This window comes from Lycorma delicatula, chromosome 1 (genome assembly GCF_047948215.1).
Source record: "Lycorma delicatula isolate Av1 chromosome 1, ASM4794821v1, whole genome shotgun sequence".
Taxonomy (NCBI): Eukaryota; Metazoa; Arthropoda; class Insecta; order Hemiptera; family Fulgoridae; genus Lycorma; species Lycorma delicatula.
The window spans coordinates 228,625,041-228,643,760 of NC_134455.1; the positions used below are offsets into that span (position 1 = coordinate 228,625,041).

Here is an 18,720-nt window from a genome sequence, read left to right on the forward strand (position 1 = left end):
GTGGGTATTGAAATAATTTTGCTATTATTTATTTCAAGCAAAAATTTTAAGATATCTCATTGATATTCACCAAAACTTTATATGACTATTAGAACATTCAATTATGATGCCAGAGAGTAGTATTGTAGTCTCTTTGGAAAATGATTCTTAGAAGAACAAGGAATAGCTTCAAGAACATAATTTTTTTCTGAAGATGCTCATGACTGTTTTCCAAGTAGTATAAAATCAAAATGTACAAAAGTAACATTTTTTATGCTCTATTGTTTATAATGAATCTGTAATGGAAATGAAAGAACAATTATGCAGCAACAACAACATAACAGTCAACATTGAGAAGATTGCTCATTTCCGCTGGTCTGACAACTTGCAAAACTGTTAATATATAAAAGAAACTATAGATGTGAACTTGACTTGCAATTTCTATCAAAATTTAAACTAAAGAAGCTATTTGAAAACTGACAGCTGCTCCTTTAGCAGTTAATGTAAAAAAAACTTTTTTCTTTATCAATTTTTTTCATAATTACTTTTATTATTTTAGTTGCCTGAATTGTTCTTAAAATTGACTACTAACAAAATATACATTAAATTTTGTAGAAAGAGTAGCAAAAAATCATTAAATTTACATAATTTCATTATTATGATGAGTATAACACAATTTGTTTAATGATTTAGACGTTAAATATTTATTAATTGTATTAAAATATTTCACCATTATGCCTGTTGTATGGTAGTTATCTGAAGACACAACTAATTAATGTATATGGTATACAAGTATATGGGTAATTAAGTTTTTGGGAATAATAAATAATAAATCTGGGATATGCATTTTAAAAACAATACTACTTTTCTTTTAAAGCGTGTACATGAGAAAAACTGGTTACTATGAAAATCTCAAGTTCAATCCTCTGAAATTATCCAAAATCCAATTTCGTCACTGTTCATGATCACCAATCATCTAAGTATTACTTGTTTTTAAGTAGACAACTGATGAATATTTAAGTGTTAATAGTTATCAATATCATATAAATCTTATAAATAAATGAATCAGTTGGGCTACCAATCAAGCCTATAATCACATAAGAGTAGCAAGATAATGCAACTTCAATTTTATATATTTTCTTCTTTAATACACAGAAATCTTTCCATCTGGATACATAAATGTGAAGTAGTTTTATCCAAATAGGGCAGTTGGAAATTACGACTGTATACTGTAACTTACTATCTTTTCTAATAAAATTATATAAGCTAATTATTTCTATTTTATAAAAGTTATTTCAATGTCAATGATAAAATAATTATTTAGAAAATAACCATTATTCAAGTTCAAACATATACTGAGTACAAGAAGCAGGAACCAGTTCTTATTACTGCAGCATGATAAAAGTGGCATGAATTTAATTACATTGTATTTAACTGTATTTTTGTAAATTATAAAAATTATAACATTATTTAAACATTAAAACATTATGAAATTATAAAATACTACTGATGGTGATACTAAATTCATATTCTAGACATAAATACATGTTTGGTAAGTTTTCAGAGATCCCTTTGTTTTATGAAAACTTTTATCAGAAAAAGAGAAACATTTTTTTTATAAAATTCATATGTATAATTTTTATATACCACATGTTTCTACATGTTAGTATTTATTATAACTATGTATTTTCAGAAGAAACAAATTATTTTAAATCAGGGATTGAAACAGTAAACATTCTTAATATCTTACATCACTTTTTTATTAAATTCTATAAAAAACATCTGGTGAAGTAAACTATAACCATTTACAAATAAACATAATTACATATTTATAAATAAACAGATAAATTTTGAAAATAATAGTTGTTTAAATTTAAGTTATTTAAATTGTTGTTCCAAGTTGTTCAAACTTGTCTTCATAACATTTACTACTAGTTACTATACATTTATTACAGGTTAGATTACCAGTAAACAATTCTAATTCAGTTGAACATCACAGCTACTGGTTTTAATTTATAACAAAGATAATGCATTAACTTGAGATACATTTAATAGCTAATGCTGAATCAATGAATTGAAAAGTACTAAATTGACAAGCTAACATTATACTTTCTGTTAATTTAGTGTTTGATTTAAAATATTAAATATGTTATCTCATATTGTAAAATAATAATAATATTCATATACTAATGATTATATACGCAAAAAACATTTGCGTATAAAATTTATAAAATATAAATTATATATTAATGATGGAGGTGGCATAAATGAAATGCAATGTACAAACTGTTTTTTACCACTATCAATTTCTATGAAAAACTAATAATACTTTCACAATAGTATTATTGAAACTGAATGTGTTTCATGTTTCCAGTTTTTCTTTTACATCTATTCATCATTAATATTCACTTTAGACTGAAATAAATAAAAACGCAAATATTTCACGAAGATGACAGGAAAACTAAAATTAATAATCAATAATACAATTATTTTAATCTTGTACAACTTTTATTTAAGTTATTAAATTCAGTCATCTTTATCTTATTAAGTGCCTTACTTATGTAAAATATGTTACAAAAATCAATTCTTTATCATACATACATACATTAACAAACAGATCTCTCAACTTTTAAATAAGAAATTTTTTTCATTTCTATTCATTTTTATCTCATAATACCTCTCAAACTGAGTTTACATATATAAATAAAAGAAAGGCTAAAGGTTCAGTTGCTAGTGACCTCAGCTAACAGGAAAGTCTCTACCAAGAATATGTCGTCGTGCAAATGACACAAATGTAATAAAGTAATCTCGTAATTCAGGGTTAACATAGTAACATATGGGAGGTTCATTTTCTGTACTTGTATCAACAGAACCAGTTTGTGATAAAACATCTTGATCACCAACAATCACTCTTTGACTGTCTCGTACAAATTGGGCCAGCCGAGTTCGAGACAATGCCTCTGCCTGAAAAATAAAGAAATCAAAAATTTTTAGCAACCAAATTACATAAACACCAAATTAAGAATTTTTTTGCAATTTTTTTTGCAACTTTTGCAACTTTTTTGCAAAAAGGTATTAATTTCTCATTAAATTCTCTCTCTCTCTTCTCTCTCTCTATATATATATATATATATGTATATATAACATATTGACCACTGTGCTAATAAAATTTAATATTAAATGAAATTTAAACCACCAAAATAGAGTAAATAAAAAAGTTAAAACTTATCATATTAATTCTAAGAATTGATTGTAAGTTACTGTTAAATAATTTTTGAAGTGATTATGGATGAAATCATTGCATTCAATACAAACTGAAGATATGGGATCCATGAATAACGATTCTTCGAATTAAAATGGTAAGTTTAACAAAGGTAAGGTTTCTATTTACTGAATTTTGGTGGTATAATATTAAATTTCATTTAATATTAAATAAATATATATATTACAACATGATGTGACTGATTCATAATCAAGGCCCAGAAAAAACTAGATAAATTGATGAAAATTTGTATACACATTTTTCTTTTAGTGTTAAGTGCATACTAAAAAAAGATTTTTTGAAATTCCGAGTTTAAAGTGCTAAAAAATGGATTAACAATGAAATTTACTATTTTTTTTAAAATTCTCTGTTACAAATGAAGATGTCAACTTGATTTTTGGTGAATATAATCTTCATTTGAATATTTAAATTCAAATTTATATTCCAACTTTGACATTTTTTGAAATTCCAGTTTTGAGTTGGGTAAAAAAACCTTGAAAACTCATTTAATATATTTGGAAATGGAGAAAATTTGTAAATGAGTTATTCTGTAAATTTGGGCTAACAAATATTTTTCAGGTAAATATATTTAAAAAAAAAAAACCACTTTCAGGTTTTTTGAATTTTGATTCTTTAACAGATGCAATGCAAATCATATAGCACAAGTGAAGCTGCAACAGGGATATAAGGGTGGGGGTGAAAATTTCAGAGATGGTGTTAGTACGTTAATTTCTCGATTGCATCACATGTTCCCATTCTTCATTAGTTTACTGAGTTTAAAGTTGTTGCATCACTTATTATAGTATTACAGTCAGTTAAAAAGGAGAATTAGGGCGTTTTTTGAAAAGTGTGGAAATTTATGCAGTGATTAAATATGTTTTTCTAAAAGGCCTAAGTACAAAAAAGAGCTTGATACAACATTTATAGACTCTTCTCCATCAATTAGAACAGTTAAACACTGGGTTGCAGAGTTTAAAATGGGTCGAACATTCACTAGCGATGAAACACACAATGGATGCCTTTCTGAAGTGACTGCGCCAGAAATGATAGAAAAAGTGCATAAAATCATTTTGGTAAATCAATCGAGTGACAGTAAATGAGTCAGCAATGTCTTTAGGTATGTCAACAGCATTCATATGCAATATTTTGCAAAAACATTTGTGTATGAACAAAGCTGTGCGCTAGATGGGTGCTGCAATTGCTCATGTTCAACCTAAAACAGTGCTGAAAAAATATTTCGGCACAATCCAGAGGAAATTTTATGTCAATTTGTGATGGTTGATGAGACCTTTTCCATCCAGATGATAATGCTCTAGCTTATACTGCAGTCATTGCCACGGCAAATTCAATGAATTATGGGTTTAAATTGCTCAAACACCCTCCATATTCATCTGATCTGGCTCCCAGTAACTAACACTTGCTTCCTAACCTAAAAAAAATGGCTTTGAGGGAAGAGATTTTCAACCAATAATGAAGTAATTGTCACTGTAGACGGTTATTTTAATGAGACCTTAATATTGACTATGTTGAAAAATAAATAAAAATGTATCTGAAATATGTTTTCTTATCCATGCTTGGAATGTTTCACCCCACCTTAATGTATTATATATATATATACATGTATGAGGTATATATTGCAAATTATGTAGTAATTTAGAAGATCAATATTAATTCTGTGATCTCCAAAGAAGCAATTTAAACTAGAGAATTTAAATGAAATTAGGGAATTTCTTCTATGGTAATCTTAACAGAGTGGTTTTTTACATATTTTAGAATGCTGCTCAGCTCTTTTCTTCTTCTTTATGTAAAATCATATTTTCATTCAAAAGCTAGTCTATATAAGTATGAACTGTAAGTTTAGACCAAGTACACAAGCGACTATATAAGTGTCAATTTCCTGACAGTTTATATTGTAAAATGGGTATAAGACAATTATCTTATAGCAAATTGTACAATTTTAAGTGGCAATAAACAAAATTACAATATTATAATGAATGATAATTTTATAACATATGTTGACTTTAAAATGGAATTCTTTCACTGATGTTAGGGAAATTACTGGCTTAAAAATCTGTAATAAAAATGGCATGTAAAACTTAGGATAGCTTATAATAATGGCATGTAAGCATGTAAGCATGTAGCTTAGGAGATTGTTGATCTCCTAAGCCTAATTCTTTGTTCTCCTTAGTTATGAGTGAATAAAAACAAACCTTTCAGAACTAAAAATCTCGTAATACCATGATAAAAGTTTTAAATCTGAATTATAGATATTTAAAAAAACCTGCTAGATACTTAGCCTGATCAATCAGAAATAAGTATTTCCTTACTAACAACTTGATCATATGTTCATCTATAAGTTTATCACCTAGCCTTTCAGCAAACATTTTTTTTAGACTTCTTGTGCATATTGTAAATAGTATTAATAAATGCCAATTCATCAGTAATCATCTATAACTAATAATATATTTTTGAATATATATATATATATATATATATATATATATATATATATATACATTAAATACGAATCTGTATTTGAACTACTAACCTATTTTGAAACAGATCTGTAACTCAGTACTTTTTAAAACTCTAATTGGATTTTCAGTGTAAATAAACTATAAAATGAATCTGATTACTTGAAACTGTAATTTTACAAAATAATATTATTTAAAAGTGTAACCAGTTCATAAACTGTATAAATCTCACCTCTGCTTCTAGTGGTAATATCCTGAACACAATAAGCGTTGGATCTGAATGGTGAGCCGTTATATGAAGTTCAGACAAACTGACTGACTTTATTACAGTTAATTTATCCAAATTTATGATATATAAATAAGATTTAGTCAGTAGCAAGACAACAGGATCATAATTGACAGAACTGCTAGCTTCCATAGCAAGAAGGAGATGTTCTGAATTCTTCAATACCTTCCAACTATACTTTAACATTGACTCTGTACCACAATGACTGTGCTGAGGTCTTGGCTGACTCCTTGCCTATTACATAAAAAAGAAAAATTCAAAATGTTTAGTATTTTTACTTACAATAATAATAAATAATATTAAATACTTGAATTACAGAGATTGCTCAAAATGTTCTGTGTCGCTGTTTATCCAGTGCTCAATTCAGTTTAAAATGCTGTACTTGGCTATATTGTATCAGGATTGTTTCATACAACTTCAGCAGTGTTGTCTCATTACTAACTCTTTGAAATTATGTTTTTTTTCAAGTAAATAAATTAGGAACCAGTTTCAGTAAATTTTTATTTTTTAAATGCAAGTAATTATTTTTTTATACAATTTAGTGCAGCTTAAATTAAGCTTTCTTTAATGCTATTACTTTCACATAATGCTTTTAAATTTTTTGGCAGATTTACACAAAAATTATAAACTTTCTTCACTGTTGTAAAAACCTCAAAACTATCATTCTGCACCATTTTTTTTCTATTTTTATTTATTAGTGCCTATATGTTTTTACAATATTTTTTTTATTCTTTTAATGCTTCACTATAAACTTAAATTTAGCTGATTCAATAAATTTAGTTTGTACTTTGTTTTATTTTCTTCAGATTCTAAATATACTTTCAACTATCAGTCAATCTCTCCAGAGGCCTAAGAATTAAGACCTTCAATGTGAAATATTTTTGACTTTCATTGAAATCTTTTTCTTTCAAAGGCTGATAGATATTTAAATAATACAAAAAAAAATCTGATGTGGGCACCACATGACTTCCTTTCACGTCTATTAAATTATACATTTTTATAACATGAAACACATTTTTTATTATATACACATTTTTTTAATATTAAAAGTACATAAAATTTTATTTCATTTATAACTTCTGATATTTTTTCATATATTTTTTTAATTATTATTGAATTAATATTAATCGCAAAACTTTTTTTACAATCAGAGGTTAATAATTATTAATAAATCAATATATTTAAATTTAAAAAAAAAAAAGTTTAACATAAAGGAGATGAGGTCTGATTTGAACCGATGTGCTTTCCCTTTCAAAGATCCAAATATTTAATTAATTAAAATTTCATTTGGCTATAACTCTGGAACCAATGAAAATAAGTTACCACTTATGATATATCATTGAAAATCTCTCAATGAGCACTGATTACTGCAGTTAAGAAAAAGTCCAAAATCCAAATTTTTTTGGATTTATTTGGACTTATAAAGAGCTGAATGTCACCTGCATTTTAGTGGGCTTGGCATGCTAATATACAAATGCGTATTTGTTTCAGTGAAGAAGGTAACAGAAATCACTTCTCAATTTCCTTAGTAAGCACTAGCATGGGATGCGATGTCACTTCCCCACCACGTTTCCTCTATAAAGAGATAAATTAATCTCATTTGAAACATCTTGAGGAAAAGAAATAAAACATTTTAAAATATTTAAAAAAATTGTTAATACTGCTTGATAAATGAAAATACCTACTAATTGTGATTATTTTTCAATAGTAATTTAAACAATTAACTCTGGCCTCGAAGAGTTTAAGGGTTATTTTATTATCAGTAATATTTTACAGAATTTTGGAATTTACTGTTGTTTTATTATTATTATGAATGTGTGAATACAATTTCCCTTTTTGTTATTTACTTTTTATTTTTTGTAGTGGCTTGTCTAATTAGGTTATTGCCCAGTAATAAATGCCAACAGCAAGCAAGCCAACATTCCTTAACTTTGATGATGTACAGGAACTAAGCCCAAATGTTAGGCATTATTATACAAACAAATATTTTACCTTTGGTGCATTACTCCACCCAGCTCCATACAGAAGTCCTTCTCCAGTGAGGGCAACAAGTTCAGCAGCACCACTTAATGGCCGTGTAAAAACACCCATAACTCCATAACCAATACTATTAATGAAACTCTGATCCTGTTTGTTACTAACTGCATACTGTAATGGTTGATGTACAAGACTACCCATAGCACCTTAAGTAGAAAAAAAAAAATATATATATATATTTTATAACAATTAGACTAAAATACAATATCTCTAAAATAGAAATCAGGGGGCATAAAAAAATGTCTGCTTTGGCAGATTTCCTTTTTAAGAGGAAACAGCCTGTTTTATATTAAGTAATTCATTTAAGCAATCTGTATAACCAGAAAAATGCAATGCACTATTGTCAAATTGTGCTCAATAAAGCTAGGAAAGAATTCCCCCTCATCATCAATACAACATACATTTGTTTCATTCAAATCAGTCTAATTCTACAGTAAAATATTTTCTTTCATTTCCACTTAACATGAAAAGGCTTTCCAATTTCAAATTAATTGAAATTCTACTTTATTCTGTTTTGTTAACATAAAGGAACTGCAATTTTTTTCTGCCAATACATTCTGCTTTGGAGAGATTTTACTTCACTTCTAAATAAAATTATGAATAGATACCAAGTTTTATTATTATTATTATTAATTCCTTATTACAGGTAGTATTTAAGTAATAGTAGAGAAAAAATAAAATTAAATAAGACTGTACACAAATAACAGGTATTTAAAGTTTGAGAGTAAAAAATAATCTGAAAAGCATTTAAGGCAGTTGTTCTAACAAAAGGTAACAGAAGTTTTACTATGAATAATTAAGTTAAATTATGCTAAGCTTGAAAGCTTGAAAGCTTGAAAGTTTGAAAGCTTCAAAGATCTGCTCTAAATATGAAATTTAATTTTATGTGATGTGTACAGTATATCTAAATATATTTAAAATATAATAATTGGTTTGATTGAATGAAATATAGTATTAAAGTTTGATTCTGATCTGTATTTAAGCTCTCTTTTAATTGTTGTTAACTCTTTAGAGCTAGGATGGACTGTATTAATTGTTGATGAAAGAAAGAGACAATGTTCTAGGTAATTGAATTTAATTCGTAAAAATACCAAATAACATAAGTCACATTAGACGACGAAATACATAACCGTGCCTGATGGGATTCTTAACTCGAATGAATGTATGAACTGGTTCGCAGACCAGCGCTAATAGAAACTAGAGAGTAGCACTAGCTGGCTCAAACTAGGAACAGAACATACCGCCACCCAATTATAATTATATAAATTATAATTCTAAAATACAAAAGTAATTTGCAAAATGAAAAAGTAATGTAATCAACATAAAAATTTTGAAAGTACACAAGAATTTGAAGCTACTTTATATACAAATTCCAATATTGCCAACGGCAAAAAACTACAAAAAAATAAATAAATAAAAAAAAAAAACAAATACATGAAAATAAAAGTTAAAGAAATTTCATTCATTACATTCAGCATCACTCACGTCATTACAAACATCTGAATTTGAAAGAATAATTGATTTATTAACAGGTCTTTTGAAAATGGTATTGTTAATTTTTACATCAGCTACTCTAACTAGTCTATCATCACCTGGATATATCTTATTATTCCTGATTTTCACATTAGTGGAGGGAGATTACTTTCTTTTACTATAACTACATTGCCAACACAAATTTTATTACTGGAGATCTTATGTAAATAGTCATTTGACCATGTTTTCCAAAAGTCTTTTAATATTTTTTGTATAAGCTGCCACCTAGTAAGTCTATTTATATTAATGGCTGAGAAATCAGGATCAGGTAAAGAAGTTAATGGAGTAAAGGTTAAAAAATGTCCAGGAGTAAGTGGAGCTGGATGAGAGGAATCGGTTGATGGTATGTATAATGGTCTGGAGTTTAAGCATGCTTCTATCTGACTTAATAAAGTGGATAACTCTTCAAATTTAAAACAGAATTTCCCACGACTCTTCATAGGTGAAATTTCATGCTCTTCACAGCAGCTTCCCACAAACCATCCCAACTAAGAGAGTACGTAGGAATGAAAGACCACCTTATGCTGTTTGAGGTACAGAAAGATTTAATTTTGGAATTGGCATTATCGGTTTTAAGAAAGTCATACATTTCTTGAAGCTAATGATTTGCATCGCAGAAGTTTTTTCCATTATCCGAAAAAATACAAGAAGGCAATACTCGGCGTCCTACAAATCTTCGTACAGCAGCTATAAAACTTTCTGTAGACAAATCAGTTACAAGTTCAAGATGTTCTGCCTTCGTGTTGAGACATACAAACACTGCAGTGTAAGCTTTAATAGTTGCAGGATTAGTAGATCGAGTACGTCGCCCACCATGACGGATAAGTATTGGACCCATATAGTCCACACTAGTTGACTTGAATGGTCTGGAAATTGTGACCTTTTTCTTTTGGCAGTTGTCCAAGAAACTGACTCTGTGGCTGAGCTCTAAAACGAAAACATGTCAGACACTTATCAATGACATAATGAATTATTATTTTAGAATTGATAATATTTTTGTCTAAGTAACGAATGAATTAATTGTAATCCTCTATGCGATAATCTTAAATGTTCATGCAAAATAATCACTCGAGTAAGATGACTATGAGGACTTAAAATTACAGGATGTTTAGCATTTAATGACAAATTAGAAAAATTTAAACTACCTCCAACACAACCGATGCCATTTTGATCTAAAAATGGGTTTAGAGAAACTAATTTGCTTTTCTTCAAGACATCAGTACTTTTCTTTAAATCGCTTAATTCCTTAGCAAAATACAATTCTTGAGTTTGACGAATAAGAATTTCCAACGTGGAATTGATTTCTTCCACTGAAAGATCTGACAATATATGATTATTTTTATTTTTTAAATTGTAAATGAAACAACGCCAATATGAAAATATGTTTAATGTTCATACAAACGAAGAAAATGGTTTTGAAAGTTCTGCAGTTTCTGTTGTTTTAAGGAAGCTGAAAACACGTTAGTTTTGCTAGGCTTCTTCTCTTCCTTGAGCGAATCTGGCGGAATCATAGTAACAATAGGCTGATTGGATGGTCAGGTGTTCTCATCTTGTTTCAGAAACGATGGACCATTCCATCAAAGTTGTAATGATGTATAATTAATACATCTGGCACACAACCACGTGACAATACGTCTGCAGGGTTATCTTTCAAAGGAACGTGCTTCCATACGCATTCCTTAGTTAGCTCTTGTATTTTGCAAACTCTATTTGCGACAAATATCTTCCCTATTAGGAAGCAAAGACCAGTAAAGTACTACCTTAGAATCCGACCAAAAATGGATTGAATCAAATCTTATCCCTAAAATACACTTAACCTTATTAAATAAACGAGATAACAGAAGAGCAGCATTCAACTCAAGCCTTGGAATAGTGATTTGTTTGACAGGCGCAACTCTAGATTTTGAACACAGCAGGTGGATTTCAATGTGTTCATTACTATCAAGAGATCAGATAAAAAGACAAGCACCATATGCACTGCTACTTGCATCACAAAATCCATGCAATTGATAACTCTTAATGAAACTACTGATTTTAACTGATCGAGGAATCCTAAAATTACTTGACAATTTGGAGTTGGGAATACAGAGAATTCCATTTTTCAGCTAGCGGAGCAGGAAGAACTTCATCCCATTGAAGGTTAGCGCACCATAACTCTTGGATGAACACTTTAAATGAAATGATTGCAGGAGCAAGTAGATCCAAAGGATCGAACAACGAAGAAATAATTGATAAAACAGAATGTCTAGTTAAGAAGTGTTACTATCTGTTGGTCTGATTTGATAAATGAAATCATCACCTTGAGGATCCCAAGATAATCCAAGTGTGTTGATATTTTCAACTTTGTCTAATTTGATAAAGGAATCAGAATCGTCAAACATACCAGGCACATTTGAATTACATTTACACAGCGAAGGTCCGTATTTGTTAAGCAATAACAAAATATCATTGTACAATTCTTTTAACTGATCAATGCTGACACAACCAGTGAACAAATTATCGACATAAAAATCCTACTTGATTGATTGGCAAGCTTCAGGAAGGCAGCTTCATTTTGATTAGAAATTTTGATCAAACATCTCGTAGCTAGAAAACTTGAAGGTGCTAAACCGTAACCGTTTGTAAATTGTATGGAATGATTGATGAGTTATTATTATCATACCAGAGGATTCTTTGTAATGGGAAATCTTCAGGATTAATGCGAATTTGTGGATACATTTTTGGAATATCTTCTGATAGCAAGTAGGTACGAGTTCTAAAACGAATTATAATTGAAAATAAATCATGTTGCACTACTGGACCTGCAGCAAGAATTGAATTCAATGATCAGCCGTTTGATGTTTTTGCATTACCATCAAATACTACTCTGGTTTTGGTTGTGGTGGAAGATTCACGAAATATTGGATGGTGAGGCAAATAAAAAGTTTCAGATGGAGCCTTACACTGACGTAAATCTACTGGTTGCATGTGATCTAAGTCTTGATATTCTTTCATAAAATGGAAGTAATCTTCCTTAAGTTTAGCATTTCTCTGGAATCTATGTTGTAAGAAATTTAAACAATGCCTTGCATGTTCATACGAATCTCCTAAAGTACAGTTTTCCTTACGAGGAAGAGATACTACAAATCTGCCTTGGTCATCACGAAAGGTATTTTCAACAAAATGTTTTTCACAAAAAGATTCCTCCTTAGTCAGTAAATGATCTTCCATCTCTTCAGATCTCCAGAATGACTCTATTTGAGAGGAAAGCTGTTCATTACTAACAAAAAGTGCTATTGAATCTGAATTATTTGTCTGTTTAATAGGTTTAGTAGGGATTTGACCATTGACTATGAAACCAATACGAGTTTCTTGAAGTAAAGTATGATTAGAATTATGAGTTAACTGGACAGGCTTATGCAAAGAAAGATAATATTGTGCTCCTAGAAGAACATCCACTTACCCAGGGACATTAAAATTAGGATCAGCAAGAAAAAGGCGACAAGGAATTTCCCAGTAGGGTACGTCTATAAAATCATTCGGTAACAAACCTGTAATCGAAGGCAGCATACGACATTTCAAGTTAAAATTAAAATTTTCATACCTAGAATTAATATTTAAATCAACACTTAAGTTAGACTGAGTAGTAACATTACTAATACCTGATATCGCCATTAAGACAGGTTCGGTTTGAAGCCCAAGTTTAGCAGCAAACCCCTCAGTACAAAATGAAATCATCAAAGTAGAATCAAGTAAAACCCTACCTTGAATGAAATTACCTTGTTTATCTTTGACATTAATTACAACTGTTGCAAGTAAACAGATTTGTTATGTTCTGATTTTAAGGTAAAATATGAACTATCAGTCGGGGGAGCTTGATTCAGTTTGGAAGATTTATTTGCATCGTGTATGATGCTTTTGTGAGCATTTTTTACTTTTACGATTGCTTGGGCAATCTTTTACAATATGCTGTTTACTTAAACAATTAAGACATAATTTTTCCTGAAATAAAAATGTTTTTCTTTTATTAAAATCATATTTTAAAAATTTATCACACTGATACAATTGATGGCTGCTAGTTTTACATAATGCAAACATAGAATTATTTACATAAAATGCAGTTTTATTAGAACTAGGTTTGGAAGAATTGTATCTTTTGCTGCTAAAGCATACATTAGATGGCTGTGCTTTTCAATACCTTGAATTATTTCGGTGGATTCAAATAACTTACGCTTAGATTCTAAGAAAGAAATAAGTTGTTCTAACTTTGAGAATTCATTATCTTCTAATGTTTCTTTCCAGTCTTTTAAAGTATTTCAATTTAAATTTTGAGTAATTAATTGCATTATAATAAATTATAAATGATTAATATTTAGATTCTTTAATGCATTATTATTTGAATTTGATCTATGAATTTGGATAAATTTTCAGAATTTTCCTTTTTTAATGGTTTTATATTAATAATTTCTACAGCATGTTTAGCTGCAATTAGTCATTTGTTGTCATAACGAGCTTTAAGTAATTTTATTACAGTTTCATAATTTTCAGATGTCACTGATAAATTTTTTATTACATCTAGTGCATTACCCCTTAAGAAATTTGTAAGGTAGTAAAATTTTTCAACATCAGATAATTCCTCACGGTTATGGACGAAATTATTAAACTTATGCCAAGCTCTCATCACCATGAAAGGGCTCAATTTGTATAGGTTTTAATATAATTTGATTGGGTTTGTTAACTATTTTATTTGAATCAACTACATCTGACTTTTTGAAACGATTTTCTAGTTTTTTATGTTTTAATTTAAGTTTATCAAAAATATTATCGTATATGTCCCTATCCTCTAAGTTTTTATATGTTGCATCTTTGTGCAATTCTATTTCAGACTGAACTTCAAAAAAGATTTTTTCGTATTCTAACAGCTTATTAAATTTGATAGTGAACAGATCATAATCATCTGATTCGAAATTAAAATTATCAATGAAAGTTTTTAATTTTGCTATACAGTTTTTTATAATATCTCTTTTCTTAATTAGATCTTTGAATTCCATTTTGACTTAAACTATGGTATTGATACAGATAATATTAAATAAATTAGATTAAATAAAGTTTTTTGATAATCAAAAGTTAAGTTGATAAGAATGTTTGTTGATTATATTCTGGGTAGGCTTGTTGATAAAATTGTTGACCTAATGTATACTCGGTATGACGTCATCCTGCTGATACTGACCTTGCTTCTGGTTCAAACAAGCAATAAATGTAACATGAAACTGCGACTGTGAGTCCGCATATGTAACACAGTATAGTTCTAATACATTGAAGTTCATAAAAATTATTATTATTGAAGCCTTACAATTCACTGTTCTGTAATTTGTATATAAACACTATTGTTATAATCTTATGTGTAACTGCATATTACAAGTTATTTAAAATATATTGAATTTTACACATTTCATACTAATGTCACTTGTACTCCTGAAAGTAGACTGTCCGATAAAAATTAACATTCACACAGTTCTTATGAAAAATTAAGTAATGCTATTTAACACTTATAATTACCAAAAAATCCAAGCCGGTGGACCTCAAAACCTGTCTGTAGGACCAAAACGCAATGTTAAGTTTATAAATATCACAAAATCCTGCCCATAGGACCACAAATGCAATGTTAAGTCTTTAGAGCTAGGATGGACTGTATTAATTGTTGATAAAAGAATGAGACAATGTTCTTCTAGGTAACTGAATTTAATTCGTAAAAATACTAAATAACATAAGTTACATTAGACAACAAAATACATAACCGTGCCTGACGGGATTCTTAATCGAATGAATGTATGAACTGGTTCACAGGCCATTGCTAATAGGAACTAAAGAGCAGCACTAACTGGCTCAAACTAAGAACGGAACAGTTGTAATCTCATGTCTGCACAAAAACCTTGCATCACTTTTATTAGTATAGCATGGATTAAAATTTTTTAAGATTAATTTTATCCCTCGTATTAACTGAAATGACTATTTTTAAACATAGTATGAAAATATAAATTTGATTATTTTAATTTACAACATCTAAGCAAATTTTTTTTTTTAATTCATACTTTGAGAAAACTAAGTTTATTTGACATCTGGATCATAATTCATACTCGGGTTAATTCTTTTAAGAAATTTAAGTTTGTTCTAGCTTAATTGACATGTACAACTGCCATACAAGGACTAGAGTTGATGGATATCAGCTTTACTTTCAATCATAGAATCCATATCATTATTGACTTATTTGTAAGTAAATTTATAGGATCAAGTAAAATATCCCAAAGCCAAAGTTTTTCTAAGTTTGGAGACATTTCATAAAAAACTGTTTTTATTTTTTGAAATTGTGTTTGTTTGAATATCCAATAGAACGTTCACATGAAGTAATTTTGCCAGATTTATTTAGTGAAACCCATTTGGCATAATTAAACCATGTTGGTGGATGAGCCTTTTACAATTTAAATTTACTTTAAAATATTTACTGGCTTTATTTGAAAGACAATACACTGTATTGTGCATTATGCGCAATAATAATTGCGCATAAGTCAATTATAATCATAATATATATATATATATATGATTTTTTTCTCCAAGCTGATCTATACAACTTTTACTTCCTAACTACAACTTTAAAAGAAAATTTGGTTTGAATTTTTAAAACATACCAAATTAAATTTTTAGTTATAATAAGCACTGTTATCTTATGATAAAACTAGATATTATGATTACCTATTTGAATAATCCTTAGTACCATACTATTTTTACCTAGTAAGCTGATTCCAAATTCTGTAAGACCATGCATCAGTCCCTGGGTAAGACCTTGAGGCCTCAATCTGCGTGCCTCTTCTGTCAGTCTAAGATCATCTTGATTCAAAGTAAGGCGATCAAGTGTTCGAGCCCAACTGGCAGCCAACTTGGTAACTGAAGTCAATGTCCCTGTAATTTCATTTAAATACAATAAGGGAAATTAAGTATTTTAAATTAAAACATTCAATGAAAACACAATGCAAGTACCACAATAATTACACTAATAAACAGAAGCTCTGATGCAGTATGCTTACATATTTTTAATAAAAAATAATAAAACTACCTTCTGAAAAATTGTATTAATAATAAAAAAAACAATACAACACTTTTTTGTAAAAGAAGAAAAGTGAATACATATAAACAATAATAATAATAATAATAATGTACTAAATATAAAAGACTAATCATTATTTATAATAATATAAATAATAAGCAGAATCTATATTATCTTTTCTTTTTGATAATGAAGATCAGTTAATTAATATATTTTTAAGACAATAAAATATTAGTTGAATAATTAATTGGCTGGTAGCAGCAAGTTATTTATATAACAGAACCATGGCATATGATAATAAAACTACCTGACAGTCAATGGTAAAGTGCAAGATACTAATACAAAAATAACAACTTCCCTTAAAATCTGTGATAAATTTGTGAAAATCTAAGTGATAGATGGAATAGTCTTGAATTTATTTTGAAATAAAATTCTGTGAAATATTTCTTTCACCATTAGATTTTCAAAAAGTAAGTCAATTGTACAGATAGATGTGACACAACTAGTTACCAACTTAGATCTTTTAAATAAATATAAGAAGCACTGATGACAAAGAAGGACTTTTTTTATTGATTTCAATAAAACATCAATTCAGGGGTAAAATGGTGAGGCCTCCTTCTGCTTGCCTGTTTGTCAGCCTAACATCATCTTGATTCAAAGTAATGTGAGTACTATTAGAGTCCAACTAGCAACCAATCTGGTAACTGAAGTCAAGGCCAATATTTCATTCAAAACACAATAAAACAAAAATAATAAAATTTGGTATGTGGACATACACGGTGGAGTGACTATCTCTGCTTTTCATTTGGATATTTTAGGTTCAAATCTTAGGTGTACAGCATTTTTTCACACTACAAAATTAATTTTTTATTAAAATAAAAAACTGAGTGACTATCTAGGTGTTAAGGACAGTGAACTATCTAGGTGATGATAAGGATGGTGTTAAGGAAATGGTTTTCTGGGTCAACCAGTTCTTTGTTCTGGTCAGCTGTAAACAAAGTTTAAATTGCTCAGTTGTTGTCAAAGTTTGAAAATCCTCTTTTATTTGTTTGACCTATCCTATATTCTTTACTAAATTTCTTCCACACTTCCTTCCTATCCTTCCTATCCTTCTCCCACTATAAAATTTCATTCTCCCATTACTATTAAGTTGTCATCTCCCTTTACTTACTTGATTAGACCTTCATCCTCTTATATTCCTTCAACCATCTATTCAATTTCATTATCTTTTGTTAAAGAAGTTAGTACATAAAATTTTACTATCTCTGATGACTTGGGCTTTGACTCTATCCTGACTGAAATAATTCTTTCTGTGTTTCTTGTAACAACACAGGCTATTTGCTCTATATTACTCATTAGTACTATTTCTTCTATATTTCCATTTGTTTTACTTACGTTAATTACCGTGCAACTATCTCACCAGTAATCTTGTTCATGTCTTCATTTAATCTCACTAATTCTCCTATACCTAACTTGAACCTATCGATTTCTTATTTTTAATAATCTTACCCACCAGTTTGATTGAAATTTCCAGAATTCCATTCTCCAATCCAAACAGTGTCATGATTTTTATATTTTCTAATGACATTTTCTTGAGTAGTTTTTTCACCCCCTAGAAATCCAACCAGGATCTGTCCTACCAACTCAATATTTTACCAAGAGGAAATCATAAGGATCTAACAAAAACTAAAAATGAATAAGGAAAAAACTTATTTCAGAATATACAACTATAGTTTTCCTTTGCTTTCGGTCACTCAATATTCACAACCAAAAATACATAAACTTTAACTATATTGTTCAAACTGCACTAAGTTGCACTAAGTTGTTCAAACTGCACATTAGTTGGTCTTCACAAAAACTACTGAAAGGGCTACTGTCCATTTCATGAATTACTTGTTTGCAGGCCTCTATGCAGTTACCCACCAGTTACGGTAGAGCCTATTGTATGGCAATCTGCTTGTCAAAGTATGTAAGTTTCTGCACTTGCTCATAGTTTACAGTGCAATGAACTTAAAACTCATAATAATATCACTTTATTATTAAAACATTATTACTTTATTCAAACTCA

The 18,720-nt window shown here is 28.9% G+C and overlaps 1 protein-coding gene across 2 annotated transcripts in view; it reads right to left on the reverse strand.

Annotated features, from left to right (window-relative positions):
* Positions 1–1,727: 1,727 nt before the first annotated feature.
* Vps13B (vacuolar protein sorting 13B) overlaps positions 1,728–18,720 on the reverse strand; it is a 368,739-nt gene continuing 351,746 nt past the window's right edge. For both annotated transcript variants that reach the window (XM_075373949.1, XM_075373942.1), the window contains 4 exons: positions 16,337–16,507; positions 7,994–8,184; positions 5,948–6,235; positions 1,728–2,943 (listed from right to left, as the gene is read on the reverse strand). In XM_075373949.1, coding sequence (XP_075230064.1) covers positions 2,719–2,943; positions 5,948–6,235; positions 7,994–8,184; positions 16,337–16,507 — 875 coding nt within the window. In that variant the 3' untranslated portion in view covers positions 1,728–2,718. The remainder of the gene's footprint in view (positions 2,944–5,947; positions 6,236–7,993; positions 8,185–16,336; positions 16,508–18,720) is intronic.